Consider the following 24,238-nt stretch of genomic DNA (forward strand, 5'->3'; position numbering starts at 1 on the left):
AGGACTGGACTATTGGGACGTAGACCCAACAGGGATGACTATTAGATATTAGTACTGCCAATGTGTTGCGTCAGATGGTGCGTCAGGGAACCTGCCATCTGTCGGGGCGACCCGGACCCGAATTAGGGTGGGGTTTCGTCCACATTTCGTCAAGAAAGAGTTTGACTCATTCCTTAAGAAATCCAATCCACCGCCCCGAAGTGTGCGGCGCGTTCCACGTGATGAAATAAGAAAGGGAAGGAAGAAAAATGAAATATTATTCTATGGTGTCCAATTATGGTATATCTGCTGATTCGGGGTAAAGTTATATCTTCATAATATGATTAGAACTCTTAGTATAATTGTTTTTTTCCACCCCGCAATGATGGAAATTATTCTATGCACCGACGGTACAAATGACTCAACACTTATAAAATGATCTAAACCCTTGAATTTATAATTAATATTTTTATTAATAACCTAAGAGTGTATTTAATATAATCTAATCATCCATTTATGTCGGTGCAAGTGCACGTCGGTGCACTGAACCCTCCCCCCATGCAATGATACCTCACCAAATTCGAGTGATACAGTAATGTTCACCTGGTCAGTAATTGACCAAAGAAATTATGTTTAATTATTCATATATAAATCCAATGGTGTTTTTAAAGAAAATATTTATTTAAACAGCTTCTCAATAGTTAGGTTTTGTTAGAATAATGGTGCGTGGATTTCCTAAAATATAGGTGTACTATGGATTGTGGAGTTTTCAATTTGCTTAGAATACGTTCTCTATAAGTCCTAAATGGCAACTCTTTACTGTCGACTTCATTGGGTGTGTTTGGTACTGCTTGCTGAATTATAAAATCAAGTTGACATGTTCCGATTCAAAAAAAATATATATATATACATACATATATAAATCTAATGGTGAAAAATATTATTTTTAAGTTGAATTATTCTAACAGTGATTAAGAATAATTTTTTTAGTCAATTACTAACTAAATAAACATTATTATCACTCCTCAAAAAAAAAAAAACATTATTATCAAGTAATATTATTGATTCGGGTTACCACGTCACAATACGTAAGTTAGTCTGAACCCTAAAATAATTATTAAAATAAATTAAAAAAATAGCTCCGTCTAGAGCGGGTCCCACTCTAGGAAGGGGCCACAGCCAAGTCAATGCTTTTGACGGCCCGGCTCTTTTCTCTTTACACTCCTCTTTTTCTTTGGGGTGACTGCTGACCGGGTGGGGCAGTGGCCTAGTCTTCTCCGGGGCCCACCTGCCGTGACATTACACCCCACGTTTCAGATCCGCCCGGGAACTATGTTTGACTGTTTACCGGTGGGACCGAGTCACTTGCTTAGACTTTATTATTTTCTTCCTTTAATTTTTCCACTAATTACTACATTATTAATAAGTTCATTTTACTTTGTCTTGTTCATTAATAAGTTAGTCAGAACATGCTTAAATAAGTTCATTTTACTTTGTCTTGTTCATTACTTTCCTCGTGTAAATAATACCTGAACTTGAAATGACGTAATATGCATAGTCATATACGTGCAATTAATTCAAAGTCCACGTATTTGATTATAGTTGTGAAACTTTGATTAGCTAGTTTGATTCTAACCTTTGGAGAGTTAAAAATTGTGATATCGTAAACTAAGACAGTAAGACTGCTAACCCATTTTTTTTCTTCGTCGCTTAGCCCAAGATTAGTATGGTTGGAAACCCAACAAAACTTAACAATCATAACCATCCTCCTTCTCAATCATAGCCATCTCTTTGGCCAAAAAAAAAATCAAAGCCATCTCGTTCAAGATCAAAAGTTTTATATAAATTATAGTAAAATTACGAGACATCCAAAATATGTTGTCATGTTGTTTAAATAGTATTGTGGTAGCAGCAAAATTTAAAAAAATTCATAAAAAAAAAAAAAAATTTAAAAAAATTCACATTTTAAATGTATACTTCAAAAACTTATGCGATAAAATCTTGTGAGACTAGATTTACCGGATGTCAATTTTAAAAGATCTCATAAATAGTGTATAAATATTAAATTTATATATCTTTAAAGTGCTTAGAGTAGGGTAATCTATTCAATATTATTGCATGGTAGACTTGGAAAATTTCTTTGGTGATCAATGAAACTTGAGAAAAACCAGCCCTACAAGTACGGCTAGCAAGCTCATTTTCATTAATCAATTATTAATTTTCGTGTACCTAATCCATTTACTTTATCTCGGTGTACCCAATTTCAAATTTCTTGTGACGTTCTCTTGCTTCAGTCTCCACAACTCTTTTTCTAGCTAATTTACTTAACGTCTCCTTTGAAAACTATAGCTGCTGGGGTTTTCGCATCGTATACCCAACAAAGAAAAACACAAGCATGATGCCCAATGGGATCCGCTTCCTTCTCTTACCTTGACCGTGGAAATTAAACACGCAGAGAGAGAGAGAGAGAGACAGACACAGTACGCTTTCTTTTCGGGAAGAATTAAAGAAAGTTATTAAGAAACTTCAACATCCAGCTAGCTTTTGAAACCCTAGCCTACCCTTCCCTTCCCTTTCCTGTAGGCTTTGTGGAAAAGCTGATTCTTCTTTCCTCGTCGTCGGCTAAAATATTGATTATTCGATTTTTGATCCGTGCATGCATGCACTTTTCGGCTTTTCACTGTTCATTATGTCATTTATTGCATTCTCTCTGTTTGGCCTAACTCCAGGAATTCGTGGAAAATTTCTCTTCTACATGGGTCGGGTATTAATTAGGAAAGGTCTAGGTAACTAGGTTTAGGGTGTTCCAGTTCAAACAGACGGCGCCCAAAGAAAGATGTAAAGCTAGACTGCATATATATTCAACTATTCAAGGGTGGTGGTTGATAACTTGTTGTCATCTCTATATTATATATATTTGTTGTTGTAGCTAACAGGTTTTAAACATGGTACTATTACTTTTGGTTCTCTCTATAGCCACGTACGTGCCCTAATTTCTCTTTGTTTTGGCAGAGTTTGCAGCCATCGAGTTTCAACTTTATAAATTTATAATTGATCGATGGTTTTTGATCGAGTCGTAGGTTATTGTACAACAATAATACAAAGATATATAGGAAGTGTGAAACTATGTGTAATACAATGGGAAACTGAGAAGCTAGGTCATCGACACAAAGATATACAAGCGGAATCAGAGTCAAGACCATAGCGAAATACATACAGAAATTCATATCAATTTGGATTCAAGCGTACAGGTCCAAACTTTCTCTACTTAACCTTTTCATTTTGTAATGTATTGTTGCCATCAAAATTATTGTTTTTGTATATTGTATTTGCAAAGTTTCAACTAATTCTAATTCGTTCAATCATAGAAATGTATCAAACAAATGAAGATAAGTCTGAGTAGTACTAAATCCCCACACACTCTCTTTCAGATGGGTGTGATTTCGATGACAGTATATCGAAAACTAGATGTATAATTATTGGAGCGTTTACCCTAATCCCCTTTCTTGTTAGCCACATAGAAAATATATGATTAGATATTTAGATATGTATTATTTGCGATTGAGAAATATTAAACAAAAGATTGCATCATATGGCAGGTAAGGATCCAAAATAGCTGGCATTTTCCAAATGTCAAATACCCATTTCCTTCTTTCAATAAACTAAACATTACTTAAATATTTTCACACCGATCGGAAAACAAAATCAACATTGAAGAAAAAGACAGAGTTGACAAAGATTTACGTTGACGATCCGATACTTCCCACGTGGCTTACTTCCATGACGTAGAAATTTGGTGAATGGTTAGGTCTGGACTCTGGACAGCTAGGGTTTAGAGAAATTTTATAGAAGAAGAAGCAGACTTGCTATTGAGAACCATGCTATAAACGGCACATCGTTAAAATTTAACGATTTGGCGCAAGCCATATTATAATTCAATTATGCTTTTCACACAAGTGATTCGAATATCTGGGTTTTGTTTTCCAGGGTTTCTTAGGTAAATAACCTTGATATTTCTTCGTGCTTGATATGACATGCAAGTAATATAAGTCTATTTTTGCAACAACTACACCTGGATGTTTGTTTACTAAAGAGGTTCAAATAAATTTCTCTTAAATTTCAAACCCATTTATGGCCGACAAATCCATGACAATTACAGCTATATAGTTTGCGATAAAACCAACCAAAATAATTGGTTTCGTTAATTATTAAATTATAGTACAGGTAAAATATAAAGAAGATAAAACCCATCCTTCATTGTCAACTAATCAGAAGCACACAGTTCCTGATTTTAGTCGTCAATCGTCAGCATCACATGTATAAGAAATTGAAATTTCACCGAAAGAAAAAAAAAAAATTGGAAAATTGGAGAAAGCTGCCCGATTTAGAGTCAAATGCCTGCATTGATGATGCAAGTGATGTTTTGCAAGTTGCAATTTGAAGAAGAAACAACTGTTCTTGGCATTTTTCATGCTTCTGGTTACAGTTTTTCAGCTTATGAAAGAGGACTGGTCTTCAGGAGGATCGATCACGTGCAAGCAAAGATGATCAGTTTTTCCCGTGACACAGCCACCACACCCTTGCTTTCTTATGAAAGAAATCAGAAAAGTTGTTTTACCAAAAATTAAGCTATTTTACATAACACCAAACTCTGCTCAAATTACTAATCAACAGACTAATTTGTCAGAGTTTAGAGCTAAGAGGTACAGTAGACGTTAGCAGCTCCCAACTCATAGAGTCGTGTTCCATCAGTTATTAAAAAATTACTGTAATTTTCTAAATATCCTCAATGATTTGCTTGAAATTTATAATTAAAGACCATTGCTACTTAAATTAGATGTTATATATATATAGTATAATCTGATCAAATCCAAAATGGATTATCTTGAACTAGCTAGTCATATGGTGGCTTTATTCAAATTATATTATGAGGTTGAGGTCAAGTTGATCAAGAAATTTTAGCTTGAAGTTGAAAGAGATATATACTTGAAAGAGATGTGGTTGATTGAAGAGCCACTCACCTGGCCTTGGCCTTTGTTTAAAGTGATAACAAGCTTTGGGGTACTATTGGTGGAGGATTCATCAGTTTTAAATCTTATCAAAATGAAGAAAATGACTTCGATGTCTATAGATAAATCTTACCCCAAAAGAGAGTCATTTGTTTTTAGTATCTAATTTGACCCTAAGAAAATAAATATAGGTATGGCTTTATATCTTTCAAGTAGCGTGGTACCTATTTTTGAGCTATATTCCAAGTTGAAATTAACTTTGTTCAGTCAACCATGAGGTACATGTCACATATAGTTTGGTTCGGGCAAAAATAGCTATGGAGCTGGTCAGTGGTCACAGCGACCAGCTCAACTAGGTTTCTTCTGTTTCACAAGTTCGTGACTGGAGTTTTGGTTTATTGCCTCTCTGGTTTGACATGAAGTAATTAACCCAATATCTGGGTTAAAATTAGGATAACCTAAACTAAATTAGAGTAACCTAAACTCAACCCCATTGAGTATGAGTTTCACTTATGTTAAGGTCTTCTTTTGGGGTTTTCCGGGGACATTTAGAACAAAGGAGGGCGACTTCATGAGGGGGATCATCCCAGTGAATCATCTTATGAATACAAAAGATGCATAAGTCCTGAGGAATTTTATAACCCAACTGCTAGTATAAACCTTCAGACAAATCAACAAACCTGAACAACTAGAATCGTGCCTTGTATTTCATTCCGGTACAACAGTGTCTTAAATAACCTCTTTAATTTGCCCACTTTAGATTATCAACCAGAAATCTATTCGGATCATACGTACTTACTTCACTCAATACAAGTTATTCACGTATTTAGCTTAAGTTGCAGTAGCAAAAAGGGTGATCAAAGTATAGCCCAATCGTAACATTTTGGCATGGACTATTCACTTTGATTGTCCAATTAACTAATCCTAGCTAGTTAACTCAAGGCTCAATCCGAATGGCCATTTTTTTCCAACTAAAGTTCAAAACTCACGCACTTATCACTGAGTGATCGATTACGTACGTTATCAATAAGATCGGTGCAAAGTGGGAATTATTAGTTTGATCATGAATCCCACACCCCCAGTGGGTATTTCAAATAAGAACGTAGACTTTGTGTAGACAATTAGGCAAATGGCGGTGGACTTTATATCACAACTAGCTTTCTATCTAGTCATTAGATGATACTACCATTATGCCTTTCACACGTACCATTATTATTCTGGTACATGTTCTTAAAGTCGAGGACCAACTTTTTGACCCCCTTTCTTCTTCAATTCGTTCCTACTTGAAGACTGGGACTTTGTGTTTATATACTTTCGTCGGTGTAAAATTTTCTACTCAAAAGTTTTTTCTTCTGCAAAATTAGGCAGAATTTTCTACGACGGAGGAGCATATGTGCAGACTAAGTAAAGTATATTCAATCATAACGCTACTAGATGGATCTAGCAGTCTCAAGTCTCTAGATGCATGCATGGGGTTACGCCAGGATATGATTCATATTTAGACTAATTTATCACTACTTTTCAATGCCATTACAGTTGTCCGCGGCTGCCTAACAGTAACCGCTAGCCAGTTGCTTGACCAAAAAACAACTTGTATAACCGCGCGCGTGTGTATACATTTACAGATTTACTGGATGAAAAATGAGGATGTTCACTTTATTTTTTTCATCATATGACGTTACGTACGTGATAGAAAAAAATAGAAATAATACACACATCATGAAACTTTTTCTTCAATGACTGAGAAAAACCGAAGATTAAAAGATGCATTCTACATTTCCACAAGGCGCAACCGTGTTTTTTAAGGCATTCTATAATTACTTAACCTCATAGATGTAAGATGTCAAACTTTCATAATGTCATGCATTGCTAGAATCAGTTCCGTTTACTCTATTGTTCCAGGATCCTTCAACAATTTCACCTTCATGAATCAGTCACAACAACATGCTTTTTTTTTTTTTTTTTTTTTGGGACAAATATACACAAATCTCTAAGGAGTGTATACCATTAGATGAATGCATGTCTTTGGTTTTAGTTAGATAAGTTGTATTGCGTTTCCACCAAGACAGTTTGGCCGAGTGGTCTAAGGCGCCAGATTTAGGCTCTGGTCCGAAAGGGCGTGGGTTCAAATCCCACAGCTGTCAAATAATTATTTTTGATTTTTTTTTTCCATCATATTTACGGATTTACCAAACAGAAATTTCTAACAAACAGCTGTTTCTCATAGACCCAGCCCAACAAAGTATCAAATCATGGGTTGGGAGTTGGGACTTCTCAAGTCAGTCCTTTCCTGAACACACACGCTGGCCCGGCCCATCATAGTTCTACCAATATTTTCACAAAGCAAAAGCACAAAGCAATTAACAACCGAAAAAGAATTCTTAACAGAGGAGCAAAAGTAAAAGGGCAAAAGAGAAAGATATTAAAGTGAACACCTATCGCTTTACTCATCTAACTCCTTTGCTTAAACTCCCAAATTATTACTCTCTATCAAAAAAAAAAAAAAAAAAAAAACTCCCAAATTATTACTGGGGAAGTTGGGAGACCATCACTAAGCCTATCTAGCTCTTCATGTCTCTAATGGCTTCTCCCTTCACCTACAAATTCATTTTACTCATTTCCTTTCAATTTCTCAGCCTCACAGCAGCTCAAGCCAGCCCATGCAGACCTTTTTGTGGTAACATTCCGATTAACTACCCTTTCGGCATTGATGAAGGCTGTGGCAGCCCTTATTACAGTCACCTTCTTCTCTGCTCTGAGCCGGGTAAACTTGAGCTCCGAACACCATCTGGCAGATACCCTGTCAAGAGCATAAGCTACTCCGATCCTCACATTCTTGTCACCGATCCTTTCATGTGGAATTGCCTAGACGGTGACAGTTTTCGACCAACTAGGCCTTTCAGCCTTGACACTAGTACACATTTGTCACTCTCTTCTCAAAATGACTACCTTTTCTTCAATTGTAGTGAAGAAAATGTGATCGTTCAGCCAAAGCCTATGTTCTGTGAAAGGTACCCCGAAAAGTGTGACTCATCATGTGACAGTTCTAGTTATCTTTGCAGGCACTTACCTGAGTGTGCCTCAGCATTGAAAAGAAGTACTTGCTGTTCTTACTATCCCAAAGCCACTGAATCCCTAAGGTTGATGTTGAAGTACTGTGCTAGTTATACTAGTGTGCATTGGAGAAACACCGGTGAAACACAGCCTGATGATCAAGTCCCCGAATATGGGATTCGGGTGGATTTTGATATTCCAGTTACCACACGTTGCCTTCACTGCCAGGACACATCCAAAGGTGGTGGAACTTGTGGATTCGACACCAAAACACAGAGTTTCTTGTGCCTATGTGAGAGAGGAAATGTGACTACTTATTGTAATGGTAAGTATGAGGCATTTGTATCAATTCTTAATGTTTTATGATTCACAGTAGACCGGTCGATAATTTATCTCCCATTGTGCAGATGATAGCATTTCTAAGCATACGAGGAACGGAGTAATTGCAGGTGATTAATTTGATCATTTTATTTGTTATAAGTTTTCAGATTTCATTGACAAGTTGAATTTTAGGTGCTAACTTGGATGGATGTTTCTCTTTGTTGCAGGGACAGTTGCTGGTGTTTCAGTAGCAGGAGCCTTTGGAATTGGGGCAGGAATTTGGTACTTCAGGAAAATTAGAGCTAAAGCACCAGTCACATGTGGGGTTCAAAGCAATGAGAATAGGCTTTTCTAAAAGACGCTAAAACATAGTGAATCATACAGCTTCTTTCTTTATCTTCTCTGATTTATTTAGTTTCTTTTGGCACATCTACATGATTCTCTGCTTTCTTTTGTTTAATTTATTACTAGTGTTTTGAATAGTATTTAGTGTTAGGATGTGGATAAAACACAATTGTTCCACATCAGAGAATGGTTGTCTATCATGACTCGTGAGATGTATTAAGTGGAAGCTTTCCTTAATTTGACAAAAATAATTTAAGATTACCTAAAATATGGTTAAGTGGACACAATATCGGTGTGACACATGAGTTTCAATTTCGGTACTTCAAATTTAAGGAAATTTCGGAGAAAGTTTCGATTTCGGTGGAAATTTCGGTTAAAAATAAAGAAATCAAATTAATTGCATTTATAAAATGATATTTTTGAATGAAACTTTTACATAGACTAAACTAACCTATAATAAACCTATTTACAATGTAACATCTCTAAAATTATACATTTATAACAGAATTGTGATATTTTATATGGACGAGTAATTAACTAGTACTGTAGTAGATTGCTAAACTAGTGTTTTTATCTATGTGTATTGATAATGTGTTGTATATTGATAATGTAAATATGATTTACTTTTTTTAATAATTAGAAAATTACAAGGGGGTGGGGCGGGACACGTAAAACCAAAACCCCGTGAATGAAAATTAACAAGTACAACAAAAGGAATATAAAAGCTAATACGATGTGGTTCGATCTAGCTGGTTGAACTGCTTTCATTTAGTATCATACAATACTGCTCCCAAGTACATGAATTTTGGAAATGATTTTCGTACTTCATCACATGGTTATTGTATGTGTACGTGTTGTTCCCTTTCCACATGCAATCCATATATCGGATATTGTGGAATTACCTAATATGATGTTATAGTGTATGAAGCATACAATATTTGAGACGAAGCAAAAAGGAAATCATGTTATGGTTGGAGCATTCAACTTTGTAGCAGATAAAAACAAAAAGATTTTTTGTTGTATTCAACTTGATTGCAAAAAAAAAAAAAAAAAATCAAAAAATCAAAAAATCAAAATTTCATATTTTCTCTATAAAAGTATGAAGTAAAAATTCATTGTAGGTGACATAAATTTTAGAGAAATTTCGGACAAAATTTCGGTATGAATTTTTAAATATATATTGTGTGTGTAGATATTTCGGAAAATTAAGAATTTCGTGGAAATGTACGGAAAATTTCGGGAAACTTCTGACGGAAATGATATAGCATATGAATTTCGTTTCGGTACTTCAAAATTACAGAAATTTCGGCAATTTCAGAGAAATTTAAAACCTTAATAGTTAGTACCATCATTCATCAAGTCAGTATTGATAATAGATCAGTAGATACAAGTTGTTGTTCTCACTGCTGTCAAGTGCTACATGTACAAAACATGTTTCTTACATCCAAGAAGCCAATGTACAAAGAGCTTCAGTTACAGAAAACATAAACGGCCGAGTTGGGAGCTAGAAAGCAAAATCAACATGCTTTACCAACAATGCAGTGCAGTGGACCTGCATTTGAAGTCAAAGCAGGAACCATCGATCCTGGAGAGACCTTGAACTTCTGTGTTCGAGTGTACATTGGATAACAACTTCCCCATCCAGATTGAATAAAATAAGCACCATTTTGAAGCACATCATTAGAAGATCTCCATTTCCAACTCTTCCAACCATCGTAGGCCTCTCTTTTCGTAACCTGTAACGCCGAAACATAACGTATATGATTCGACATGCAAATCAAATGTTCATGTACTAATACTCATCACTGGTAAGCAAAAACTACCTATTGTAGTGAACTTGTGATAGATAATATACCTGTTTGGCATCATGATTTTCAGGAGCTATGAAGTAGTTGCCTTCACTGAAAATGGTTGGATTAGCACTGCCACCAATGGCGTACATCTTCCACTCATCATATCTATTGTTGGCAACATGGGCATAGCCAAATCTGACCCTGTTATTTCAAAGCAATCGATCACACCAGTAAGACTAATCTCTATCAAACAGTACGTGAAGTAGATAATTAGTGTCGGTAACTACGATCAATCATCTAGTAGTCCCTCTCACCTTGGCATCCTTTCAATTAGGCCTGCCCCAAAACGGTTAAAGGCTATTGTGACCTTCATAGTTTTATCTGCAGTAAATTTATCATTGTGTCCAAGCAGCATCACCTGAAAATTGGCACCACTTGGTTACAGAAATGAAAATAAATCACATGGTTATATCATACCGGAGTGAAATACTACTATACCAAATGCTAGTTCATTGCTTACCTTGTCGTGCTGGGAGAAATAGTTGTTAGTGACGGTGACTGCCGTGGAAGCATGGGTGATATCAATGAGGCCATCAGCGCCATGTGCCAAAAAGCAATGGTCAACCCAAACATGCGAAGAAGCAAAGATACTAATGGAATCACCGTCGCACCCTAGGCGCCGCCCGACATGTGTAGGAGTGCTCCTAACCATGCCGGACTTCCCTGGCTTACAATCATGAATACTTATTCCATGGATAATAACATGACTAATACCCTGCACAGTTATGCATGGTCCATATGCAATCTCTACTTTAGCCCCTCTACCGTCTATGGTCTTGAAACTATTCATAATGAGCTCATTCTTGAGGGTGATAACCATGTCTTTGGCAAAAACGATCCACAACGGCTGCGTTTGGATCACACCATACCGGAGGGTGCCCTGTTTAGGGTTTATGGGGTCATCAAACGAGGTGGTGACTACGTAAATACGCCCATATTTTCCTCCAATGGCATCTTTGCCGAAGCCTACTGCGCAGTTAGCCAAGGCTTGGCGATTTCTTGCCCAATTGGTATTGCTGCGCCAGCATGAGTCGACTACATTCTTTGTTGTGGGTTTGGGGTCGTAGGAGTAGCTTGGGGCATAGGCTGCTTGTAACGTTGGAGCATTGTAGGCTAGTATACAGAGAAGCAGTAAGAGAAGGGATATGTTGGCCATGGCTTATAGGGTGAAGGTAGAGAATTATGATACAAGGATGATCTATTTCTATATATAGAGAATTAAGTAGGTAATGCCTGATTAGAGAAGATGGTGCACACGATTTAGGGGTGAATTTTGTTTCTGTTAATTTAGTTGATTGGCCTAAGATCTTTGGGGAAACAGTAACACAAAACGTGGTTGCACGAGCATTTGCCGGTTTGGTTGACTTACTGAATATTTTGTAATGCCTGTATATCTCACCCAGTTTTATAATCAAAAGCGAAGAATGCTTCTTAAGAGGCTTACAAGAAATATAATATATAGATTTCTCTCCGAGTCACAAGGTTCATTTTAAGATAAGAACTATACAGTGGATATGGTAGCCTGGTAGGGTAAGAAGAAGTACTAATTAAGCTCTGGGAGGGAATCCAAAATAAGCAAAAGTCGAGCACAAACAGAATTATACATGCAAGTACAACATCGAATTGTTTGCATCGTATTTCTCAAATGCAATTTCGTTCTACTCATGGCCGGCCTTGAGGGCTGCCTCAAGCCACCAGTCTCCGGCGGGCCTCCGACAATTTTTTCTTTGTATATATTTGTAGTCCAACGAATGTTTATATATATTTTTTGCCATAATTATGTCATGATGCTACTTTAGCATAGTGGTAAGTCTGTAGTGTGGACTTCTAACTGCAATGCCAGGAAGTTTCATTTTATATTCCCTTTTTTTTCTTCCTTGCTTTCTTCTAGTATTAAACACGTTTCGTTTTTTTTCATTGCTACTAATGGCATTTCTAATTTAACTATTTAAGAGTACAATATAGATTTTTTGTTTTTGGTTTTGCTTTTTTTTTTTTCATTGCTACTAGTGTTTTTGAATTTAATTTATTTTAGAAAAAAAATTTCATATGAATATTTGCCTCAGGCCTCTAAAAAGTCAGGACTGGCCCTGGTTCTACTCATACATTTCCTGAATGGAATTAAACCCCAGACGCACTGACAAATTTTGGAACTACTTCCTTAGGTTTAGTTTGGTGGGATGATAGTTTTTGTAATCGGGACCAAATGAGTCTTCCTAATTTCCATTTCTGTACGTTGATGTTGTTGAGAGGTTTGGTATAGTTTCTCCTCTCTGTATTAATTTTTTATTCAATAAATAATCCTCGTTTTGTCGAGGTTCATCCAAAAAAAAAAAAAATTTGATTTCCCCGTAGAGAATCGGTCAATCGGCGGAGTTAGGTGGATGACAAAAATTCTTACCAATTGTGATTATCTTGGTTTTAATTATAGAGAATAGAACTTCAACTATCTTACTTTTCTTTACGTACTCATTCAACACATCTTTTTATTGCTCAAGTTTTCTTGAGACATTTTAACAAATATCTTGCCTCCATAACTATAAGCAATCAGAATTATGTGAATCACAAATTAATATTCTTGACTTGATTTTTTTTTTTAGAGAATTTGTCGAATAACTTACTTTGTTTTACTCATTCAATATCGTTTTTCATTGCTTAAAGCTTTTTTAGGCTTATTAATAGATTTTTTTTATCTTCACAGCCAACCATACAAAATAACCCATGTTGATGTCGGGGTCCACTGACATCCAACTCACTTTGTGTTAGTAAAAACACAAAAATTATGTACCAAAATCATTTTCCTTAATTATTTTCTATCTTACTCACTGGAAGTAAATTATGCGCCATGAATCTCAACAGGTATCACTGCAACGAAATTAAAAGCTAACTAGCTGCTAGTCAGGCATTATTCGTTGCCAAATACACAAATTCATAGATATAAATCATATAATATAGGATGGAACCATTTCAGTACATATACATAGCCAGCTGCTACATATACTTTCAACAAAAAAAAGAAAAAAAGTATACATCAAGATTTTAAATATGCCCACAGACATATCACTATTGTGGTCCTCCTTTTTTAGTAGAGTAAGTATATATCCTCGTTCTATGCATAGCTGCACATCCCAAACGCGCATGAGTTGCGTCCCTTGCAAGCATTGTTGCATCTCCCACAGTTTTTCTTGTCAGACATTGGAGTCACAATATGACCATTGCAGCATATCTCTGTCTGCTTGCATTTCACCCCACATTTCCCGCAATTGAGTCTGTCCGTCTTCAAATCCACGCACTTCTTACTGCAGCACTCCGAGCCGTCGGCGGCAGCCGCGCGCGCCACAAACCTTAGGGTTTTTGTCACATGTTTGATAAAGTAATCTGGGGTTCACATCCAAAACCAATTAGCAATGGATGGAGTGGCTCAAACCCTTATAAACCCATAGGCAATGTCCCATTTTTCCCATGTGGGATCTATAATCTCAACACGCCCCTGCACGTGTGGCGAATTTTCAAGCCATACACGTGGACAACTTATATTGGGTGACGTGGAGCCCGTGCGGCTGTTAAGCATTCACACGTGGGATAACCCGCTTTGATACCATGCTAGAATTTCAACCATGGAAGAAGAAGAAAGAAGAAGGAAGGAGGAGGAAGGAAAAGAAACCCCGAGAAGGCTTAAGGACTACATTGTTACTGGGATTTCTAATTACATTTACAACCATACATTCTCTTTATATACTAAAGCAAACTAAGTGAAAATAACCAACACTAGTAAAAATAACCAACACTCCTATATTACCCTTAACATCCCCCCTCAACCATATGCTTGGTACCTACTTGGTACCTAAGCATAATGGTTGGAACAAAGAAAAACAGTGGAAAGCAGAACTCCAGCAGCTTCAATCAGTTTTCCCACCAAAGCAGAAAGCATCAGCACCGCATTATTCCAGCTATCTGCCTCAAAACAGGGCTCCTATCATGATCCATGAGCTTTGCCAATCTAAAATCACCAAACTTTTTGTAATGAAATTCCCATCTAGCAACTCATTACCAGTATCTCTATGAATCACTTTTGCTGCCCACATTATATCAAAAACAGATGCTAATTCCAATTGCAACATGCCACAGTTCACCAACCCTGCCCTGTCTTTTAATAGCATAACTGTGAGAGCAAAACAACCACCAAGCTGAAATACCCAAGGTCAACAAAGTAACTACAGTAGTCCCATCTTGAGTGGAGTGGCCACAGCCTTAGCCCCGAAGAATATAGGAAAGAAGAAGAATGAAGAAAAGTGCAGAAGGCAAAAGATTGAATGCTAATTTTACAGATTTTGATCTTGATTTGGTAATTGTACAAAAGGAAAAGAAAAGCTGAAAATGAGCTGAAAAAACAAAAGAATTGGATAGTATTTTGACTGGTAATTGTACATAAATGCATAGAGAAAACAAAGAATCTCCTGGTATTTTGATTGGTAATTGTACATGTAGAATCGCTGTAAATCTGTATGTAATTAGGTTTTTATTTAATTAGGATATCCTGTAATTATGGAAAGATTGTTTCCTATTAGAGTTAGACTACTCCTTTGTACTTGTATATATACCCTCATTGTGGGATGAATAGAATCAATCGAATTAACCCTGAATTGAAGTATTCTTTTCGTGAATCCGAGCCTTATTACTCAGGGGGAGCTTCTCAGTCTTCCCTTCATGGGGAGAGAGGTTGTGAAGGGAATCCTCATTCTATTATTGATTTTGATGTCTTTGAAGACTTGGAAAATTTGGAGGATAGATTTGAAGGTAGAAATTCGGAAACAGAAAATGCAGTTGCCGAACAGAGCATTGTAAATTCCGAAATAGACAATGCGACTGCCGAACGAAGTGTTGCGAATTCCGAAACAGAAAATACGACTGCCAAACAGAATGCGACTGCCGAACGAAGTGTCGCGAATTCCGAAATAGAAAATGTAACTGCCGAACAGAGTGTTGTGAATTCCGAGACAGAAGAGACAACTTTTCCAGATAGTTTGAATCAAAATCAAGACATATCTGAAGCTCACACACAAGATATTTCCCCTTCTGCATCACCAACTGAAGATCCCGGTCAGAATGATCCACCTCAGGTACCCTTAAACTGTAATGAGTCTTCTGGGTTAGAAAGTGTCGAACCTAGGAAATCACAAAGGGTTACCAAGGGAATTCCTAAGAAACAATATGAACCAGATATCAAAGCCAAAGCTAAATACCCTATAGCTAATTTTATGTCTAACCATAGGATTTCTGGGTCATATGCACTTGTTGTTGATAAATTATCTACTGTATCTATTCCTAGTAACGTGCAGGATGCATTGACGGATCCAAAATGGACAAAGGCGATGAATGAAGAATTGGAAGCTCTTCAAAAGAATGCAACATGGGAGCTAGTACCTATGCCGGTTGGAAAGAAGACTGTAGGATGTCGTTGGGTATTTACTGTGAAGCTTAATGCAGATGGAACTATTAATAGATACAAGGCGAGGTTGGTTGCCAAAGGATATACACAACGCTATGGGATTGATTATGAGGAGACTTTTGCACCTGTGGCAAAGATTAATACTGTCCGGATTCTAATCTCACTTGCAGCAAATAAAGATTGGCCCTTGCACCAGTTTGATGTGAAGAATGCGTTTCTTAATGGGAATTTGGAAGAAGAAGTGTACATGGATGTGCCCCCAGGTGTTAAGAATTAACCAAGTGACGTTGGCAAGGTGTGTAAATTGAAGAAGTCTTTGTATGGCCTGAAGCAGTCTCCAAGAGCTTGGTTTGGAAGATTTTCAAAGTCCATGAAAGCCTTTGGATACAGACAGAGCAATTCTGGCCATACCTTGTTCATCAAGCGCAAGAGTGGTAAGATTACAGCTCTTATTGTGTATGTTGATAACATGATTGTTACAGGGGATGATCCGAAAGAGATAAATGAATTGCAAAAGTATTTGTCAAAGGAGTTTGAAATGAAGGATCTGGGACAACTGAAGTATTTTTTGGGTATTGAAGTTGCAAGGTCTAAGAAGGGGATTTCACTTTCACAGAGGAAATATGTTCTTGATTTACTTGCTGAAACGGGGATGCTGGACTGCAGACCCATCGAGACACCCATTGAGATGAATCACGGACTTGCTATCTATCCTGATCAAGTTCCAACTGATAAAGGGAGGTATCAACGTCTTGTAGGAAGGTTAATTTATCTTTCACATACTAGACCTGATATTGCTTATGCTGTAAGTGTTGTTAGTCAATTTATGTATTGTCCTAGTAAAGAGCATATGGATGCAGTCTTTCGTATTTTGAAGTACTTGAAGATGGCACCAGGTAAAGGGTTATTGTTTCAAAAAAAAGATGAATTGGAAGTTGTTGGGTACACAGATGGAGATTGGGCTGGTGATAAAACTGACAGACGTTCTACATCTAGGTACTTCACTTTTGTTGGAGGGAACCTTGTCACTTGGCGTAGCAAAAAGCAGAAAGTTGTTGCCAGATCAAGTGCAGAAGCTGAGTTCCGAGGTATGGCACACGGAGTCTGTGAAATGTTGTGGATTCGTAATGTCTTGAAAGACCTGGGATACAAGCTTAAAAAGCCTATGGATTTGCATTGTGATAATACAGCTGCCATTGAGATTGCACATAATCCAGTTCAGCATGATAGAACAAAGCATGTGGAGGTTGACCGTCATTTTATTAAAGAAAATCTTGACAGAAAGGTTATTCGCTTTCCATTTGTAAACTCAGAGGATCAATTAGCTGATGTTCTTACTAAAGGAGTGTCCAGGAAGGTATTTGACAGCTCAGTTGACAAGTTGGGCATGATAGATATCTATGCACCAACTTGAGGGGGAGTGTAGAATCGTTGTAAATCTGTATGTAATTAGGTTTTTATTTAATTAGGTTTTTATTTAATTAGGATATCCTGTAATTATGGAAAGATTGTTTCCTATTAGAGTTAGACTACTCATTTGTACTTGTATATATACCCTCATTGTGGGATGAATAGAATCAATCGAATTAACCCTGAATTGAAGTATTCTTTTCTACTGTACACATAGAGAAAACAAAGAATCTCTTGGTATTTTGACTGGTAATTGTACATAAGGAAATCAAGAAGAGGGATAGGCAAGAAAACAAAAATGGGAAAGGCTGTGGCACAGGAAAATTGAATATCTTCGAGTAGCATATGATCAGATTTCATTTAACAGTACCAAATCATAACATATCAACATCAACCTTATAACACCAAATACCATCACCTAAGCAGACTGAGTTCATAATCCAGGTAATACGGGGCAATCGATAAGCAGAGTAGGTCACACAGCAGTAGCACTCAATATACCCAACTCAATTTTCAAGAAGCAAATGAACCAATTGAACTTTCATGAAAGGCACAGTCAAAATTTTACCAAGAAGAAGATAAAACGCAGCTTTTGAGCCAAAGCTCGAACCACACACTCTGAAATTTCAACACCGTCAGAGTCGGAATTGTCGTCTGTAATCTCCGGACCTGAATCGGCCCACGGCACAGATGCCGATGGAATCTCATCGGAAGCTGTCGAGTTATCTTGACCTCTGGTTGGAGATGGAGCTCCAGTGAGGTCCAGTGGTCACCGGCGACTCGGCGAGAGTAGAAAGCAGAAAGACGACAACTCCGGAGATGGCGAGAGTTCGTAATTGGATGGAGGCTCGATGATGACGAGGGATTGAGAGAGATTGACAATTTTAGGGTTTGGGAATTCCGATTGGGGGATTTTGGGGCTTATTAGATTCGATTTCTCTATATTGAAACACAAAAGAAACTAAGAACGGAGAGAATTGCAGCGGAGAAGCAATGGTGGAGCGATGGTCAGGCCGCCATGGCTCTGATACCATGATAAAGTAATCTGGAGTTCACATCCAAAACCAATTGGCAATGGATGAAGTGGCCCAAACCCTTATAAACTCATAGGCAATGTTCCATTTTTCCCATGTGGGATCTATAATCTCAACAATGTTGACGCTGTCACTGACCGATAAGCAAAGAAGACGCTGCTTGTTCCCCTGAGAGAAGTTTTCTCTCGGTTTTGGACGTTGCATTGTTATCCTCGTTGAAGAATGATGATTCTTCTTCGTCTAGTGTCGCAGAAAGCGTACCGGCTGAAGCCATCATCAGCATGGCTAGCAGAAGGAAAACCTTATGAGAGTTCATGTTTGATTTGATTGATAGTATGTAAGAAAGATTGAGGAGGCCGGATTGGAGGGTTGAAGAAGGAAGACGATGAAACTAGTTATGAATGCTTCGGATGGAAGAAGCATGTAGAATTGAAGAATATAAATAGAAGAATGAGCTGATAGAGGTCATCAACGGACGTCGGGAATATTGCATGTGTTTTAATTTCTCTCCTTTTTTTAGCTGTTATCAGCATGACTTTGCAATGAATTATTCATGTGCATTTATTTGATTAACTAAATAATTGGCTGGTATAAGGCATATTAATTCATCAAAAACCACAAAAAGTTAATTCAGCAAACAAAATTATTCTTCCAAAGAATATTACGCTCTAACTTAGGTGAACAGGGACAAAATAAACACGCACAAATTACTTATAATAAAATGAGTTTAATCAATATTTAAGTTCCTTTATTTCCAATTGGGCTCGTGCAGATTAGTGTCTAGTACGTACCGTTATTAATTTAAGTATCTAAGAATATTCATATGCTGTTTTTCCCAATTTTCTGGCAAGGAAAAAGTTGTCCCAGCTATTGGCAGTCTTGTCGCATACAGTGTTCATTTGTTTGTAGAAATTCTCATGTGGATTGTCTTTTATGGTAGCTAATGAAATTTGAACTAAACAAATATATCATGAAATATTAGATATAAATCATATTCTAAGAGCTCGTAATCAACATATATTTTTTTGAGAAGCACCTCAAGTATGATTTGATCTCAGCTTAAAGCTGAATATATATCAAATATAAATTCTCAATATTTTATGATGTTAATTTTGAAATACTTTGGAGTTTTTTTTTTGACGAAAATAGGTCAGCCCTTTCATTAAATTCAGCAAGCAGTACAAGAACGAAACACCCCTATGGGGTCGACAGAAAGCAATCGTCCCTTAGAACCATAAGAAACCCTATTCTAGACAAGGGAGAGGATCCTCTCCTAACCTTCTAATCTTCCTAACCTACCTAAACTTTGAACAACAAAGTGACACGTGTCCAGATGTAACATCTAATGGCTTAGGTTTTCCCTTTCTTTCTCCTATTCTTTTCCTCTTATTCTTTCACTTACACGATCGGCAAGTGTTAGTCTTCATTCTCTCAGCTCATAATACTTGATTCAAGCAGTATATCCCCAACTACAAACTACAAACTACAACCTAATCAACCTTCTGCCCTCAACCACAAAACCAACACTCTTCAATTGAACAATCACCACTCCAAGCTCAAATCACAAAACCCATAAACCATATCCGCATCCAAATCAAGCCAGTGATTTTTCTATTTCCCCAAAAAGTTTAAATCTTACACACCCACTAATTGCCACACTAGTTCCTAACCCAGAAACCACGAAGTCAATTCGATGCAGAAAAGTTTCGAAACTCCGTGCAATTACAACATCCCCAATAAAATTTCCTCAACTCCTAATCAATATAAATCGGGGAAAACAGTCTAAGCAACTAGCAGTAGATCCTAATTCATTCTCCGATCCAACTAAGTGTTACTACACCACCCAATCTTTCAAAACCACCAGCCAAACACTCCCCAATCAAAGCTTCTCCAATCCAAAACACTTAATAGGTATATACAAAAACAAATATCTTTCTGCAAAATCAAGCTAGAATCTCATGTAGATTTCAACTAACTGCTAGAAAACCAAAAATCTCCATATCTTGGACGAAAATCTCAGCTCCTGAATGAGCCACGCATTGAAGTACCTCTGTAAATTAAGACAAAGCATTGAAACGATGTTTGGTATTAATTTAACTCATACCCAATTGCTTTTTGTTGATGTTTTAACTGATATCCAATTGGTAGAAACAATGAACGGCGATGGTTGGGGTGGCTGGCGGTGGTGACGATGGGCTGGGTTGGGAGCAGTTGCCTTCGATGAATGAAAAGAGAGAGAGAGAGAGAGAGAGAGAGAGAGAGAGAGAGAGAGAGAGAGAGAGAGAGAGAGAGAGAGAGAGAGAGAGAGAGAGAGAGAGAGAGAGAGAGAGAGAGAGAGTCCAAGTCTACTTTGTATTTGAGTTTTGGTGGAAAAAAAAAATCAAAATTGAGTTCAAGTAATAGCAGCCATTAGATGTGATTTTATCCACGTGGCATCTTGTGATGAAAAGCTTAGGTAGGTTAGGAAGATTAGAAGGTTAGGAGAGGATCTTTTCCCAAACCGGAAACCTCGAAGCAGGCATAAAAGGTAACAACTAAGGCACTGATTTTTGCGACCCAAATAGAAATTAAATGAAACTAGCAGGAGAAGGTGACAGACCACCTTCCACATTATCCTCTACATCAGGAGACGACCCAAAATGGATCCATAGCCCTGTCGAAATTAACCACATCCAAGGCCCAATTTGGGTAAACCCTAGGGCAAGCCACCCCAGGCCCAACAACTTGTTTGGAGCCCAACCACTCTTCTCCCATGAAACCCTAGCATCAAAGCAGCAGTCCCAAACATCGGGAACACCATTAGCACTGCCGCCACCCTTAGCACAAACCAAAGCCCAATCAGGGGCCCAAACTCCCCAATCCATGAGAACCCTAGCAAGCCCGACGTCCGCAGCCCCTGCAAAGTTGCCTCCCCCGACCTTGCATCCGTCACCGATGGCCGCCAGGATTCCGGCATGACAACCAGCCACAGCTCCACCGCCGTAAAACTCGACCATAACACAGTCCCAGCCCTCGTTGTCAAAAGTAGCGACGACTGGATTACCAAGGCCATCAAGAGGATTCGACCCTGGCCACCATATAGATCCGATTCCGGTGCAAAGCCTACCAGATCCATCAACACCCCGCTTAGTAGCCGATCCAGAGATCAACCCACCCCCGTCTGCAACAAGACTACCACCCTCATCACCACAGAGCAACAGATCAATTCCAGAGCCACCATCAACACCCCCATCGGCGTCGACAAAACCACAACCAAAAGATCCTCCACCAAAACCAAACCTCACCGCAGGAAAACCCACAACAAAGGAAGAGGAGCCACGAGGAAATAGATCACCGCCACTCAAAAGACGACCAGAGATGAGGGCAAGCCCAGTCTGCCCGATCGTAGGTCCAGCGCCACCGCTAGATTTGCTTAGCCGCGAGCGAGAAACCTCTCTTGAGAGAGTCAGAGAAGAAAACATTGGGATTCAAGCGGAAATGAGAGATTTTTATACTTTAGAGTTGAACCCGGCTAAAATATATATAGAAATTAAAATATTTTTCTATTTGATGAAGTCAATATTAAGCTAAGTAAAACACATTCAAACCGATCGAGTTCGACTTACTGATTGATATCAAGGTAATCAAACTTGGTTTGGTTGAATGTGTTTTAAACTTTTACCTAGCTCAATCCACTTGACCTGGTTAAAATACATTAAACTGAGCTTAATTATCTTAATATAAGGCAAAAGTTGGAGACATTTGCGTTGATATCTCTTTTTTTTTTTTTTTTTTTTTGATTTTGTTAAGGGGAACCCAAAGGCTTCCTAGGCCCAAGATAAACCCCTTCGGCGCATATGAAATGCTCCAACTATGCATTGCAGCACAGTGCCTGACCACTTTGACAGCTTCGGGGTTCGAACCTAGGTTGGGGAGCACACCCAACTAGGCAAGAACGTACCACTAGGCCACTTGCAGTGGTTGCGTTGATATCTCTCTTAGTCTTAGCCTATGATTTATTGTGCTACATCTAATTACTTGTTATTGATGATCGAACCATATATGATTCCTCAAACAAACATGGAAAATCCAAATCCCTTCCCAAAAAAAAAAAAAAGACAAACAAACAAACATAGAACATTGTTTGCTAGCCAAAGGATGGAGTGGCATTTACCCAAACAATTTACCAAAAACGGCAGTCAATTTGGATGAACACCACTTATTGGCTTTTGCGCACAACTCCATCTCAGTCATCTTTCTTTGGGCATCTCGTCGAGCATACTTAAGTTCTTGCCTTGCTGAAGCCAAATTAGAGAAGCTATAATCATTGGGATCCATAGCCTTAAGTCCCTCCTCCACCTCCTCTATTCTCTTGATCAAGAGCACTTGATTCACAAAGCGAGTTTTACGGAAGGTGGATGCAATTCTGAACATAAAAAGAAGAAGAAAAAGTTAATCAAAACTCAATGCATGCTAAGAATTAAAGTAGTACTTACTCTTTGTTGAGATAGTCTCGAACACTCTGAAGTTGTGCTATTGATTTGTAAGGGTAGCCGGTCTCCCAGTTCCCATTCAGGGCCTTATCCATGAGCTTAACTCGCTCCAATAGGTACTCAGTATTCTTGAGCAAGTTCAGGAGCTCTGGCTCTCTACTAAGAGACTGGATTTCTTGAGCCCAATCGGTGCATCCAGCAGGTGGTGGTATAGTTCTAAGTAGCACCGTACCAAATCCTTGTCAATGTTGTTGACGAAAGTTTCATAATCCATTCTAGTGTTATCTGATCACTAATAATTATCAGACAAGAGTCACAAGACTAATTTCCACTATTAGAAACTAGAATATGACGAACTGTCCGTTTAATTAACCGACAAGTACGTTTCGCCTTAGAGCCTTTCATGTACTAATTATATTTTCAATCGCATCCTTCGAATTCTTTTCATGTAAGAGGGGATATACTTTACATGGAAGCAAAGGATTAACCCGTTAACAAGTTATCTATAATAGTGCTACGTACATATTCGCCAAATGGAATATATGTCAATTAGAGCAAAAAAAATTATTCAGCAAACAAAGTTATACTTCCAAAAGAATATGATTCTCTAAATAAAGTGAATAAGAACAGAAAATTAGCAGGTTAAGAAAGTGATAAGTTAGGCTTTGAAATCATTTTAATAACCAAGAAAACCAGGTGATCTATATCGATCAATTTTATTGATAAAAGATTGAAGTAAAAGAAACTTCAAAATTCTTCAAAGAGTGATAGCCGAATCCAAAGTCGGTATTTTTCTCTTAGTCATAAATATAGGAGTTAGGCCCCGTTTGGGATTGCTTCGCTTTTAAAAAAATCAGCTTTTGTTCAAAATTTTAGATTTTATTGTGTTTGGTAAATAAATAAAAAGCAGCTTTAATTAAAAGTTATAGGTCACTGGCAGCAGATTTTAGAAGCAGCCTAGAGGTTGCTTTTAGAAGCTGTTGTGGATTAAAACACACTCTGCAGTTGTTTTATGTACTGACAGCACTTTTAAAAATATTATTTACCAAACACGAAACTGTTTTAATTCACAGCTGATTATTCTCACAACACAGCAGCAGCAGTTTTTTAAAAAAGTCGCAGCAATCCCAAACTAGCCCTTAGTCAAACAGAACAAAGAGATTGGGAATTTTCTGATACTCATATATTTCTCATATTCCGAATTAGAGTATATATACAGAAGTTACAGAGTTCTACTAGGAAACTAATTACAATAAGGGCAATGATATGGGGCCAATCCTAGGTGTCATGCCATGTAAGTAAATATAAATTT

At 37.6% G+C, this 24,238-nt stretch overlaps 3 protein-coding genes and 1 non-coding gene across 4 annotated transcripts; 2 read left to right on the forward strand and 2 right to left on the reverse strand.

The window, feature by feature from the left end:
- The first annotated feature begins 7,052 nt into the window (after positions 1 to 7,052).
- Positions 7,053 to 7,132, forward strand: TRNAL-UAG (transfer RNA leucine (anticodon UAG)). Its single transcript has one exon. It is a non-coding gene; the product is annotated as a tRNA-Leu (tRNA).
- A 373-nt stretch (positions 7,133 to 7,505) lies between these two features.
- On the forward strand, positions 7,506 to 8,759 carry LOC133733593 (uncharacterized). The gene is made up of 3 exons (XM_062161232.1): positions 7,506 to 8,367; positions 8,450 to 8,491; positions 8,591 to 8,759. Exons 1-3 carry the CDS (start codon positions 7,560 to 7,562, stop codon positions 8,716 to 8,718), a joined length of 978 nt encoding a protein of 325 aa, XP_062017216.1. The 5' UTR covers positions 7,506 to 7,559; the 3' UTR covers positions 8,719 to 8,759.
- Positions 8,760 to 10,115: 1,356 nt separating this feature from the next.
- LOC133727903 (putative pectate lyase 2) lies at positions 10,116 to 11,717 on the reverse strand. The gene is made up of 4 exons (XM_062155316.1): positions 11,022 to 11,717; positions 10,816 to 10,919; positions 10,564 to 10,702; positions 10,116 to 10,444 (listed from the first exon to the last, which is right to left on the reverse strand). Exons 1-4 carry the CDS (start codon positions 11,715 to 11,717, stop codon positions 10,226 to 10,228), a joined length of 1,158 nt encoding a protein of 385 aa, XP_062011300.1. The 3' UTR covers positions 10,116 to 10,225.
- Positions 11,718 to 22,420: 10,703 nt separating this feature from the next.
- On the reverse strand, positions 22,421 to 23,311 carry LOC133729936 (uncharacterized). Its single transcript, XM_062157560.1, has 2 exons — positions 22,930 to 23,311; positions 22,421 to 22,859 (listed from the first exon to the last, which is right to left on the reverse strand). Exons 1-2 carry the CDS (start codon positions 23,019 to 23,021, stop codon positions 22,604 to 22,606), a joined length of 348 nt encoding a protein of 115 aa, XP_062013544.1. The 5' UTR covers positions 23,022 to 23,311; the 3' UTR covers positions 22,421 to 22,603.
- Between the last annotated feature and the right edge of the window lie 927 nt (positions 23,312 to 24,238).

This window comes from Rosa rugosa, chromosome 2 (assembly GCF_958449725.1).
Source record: "Rosa rugosa chromosome 2, drRosRugo1.1, whole genome shotgun sequence".
NCBI classification, from domain to species: Eukaryota; Viridiplantae; Streptophyta; class Magnoliopsida; order Rosales; family Rosaceae; genus Rosa; species Rosa rugosa.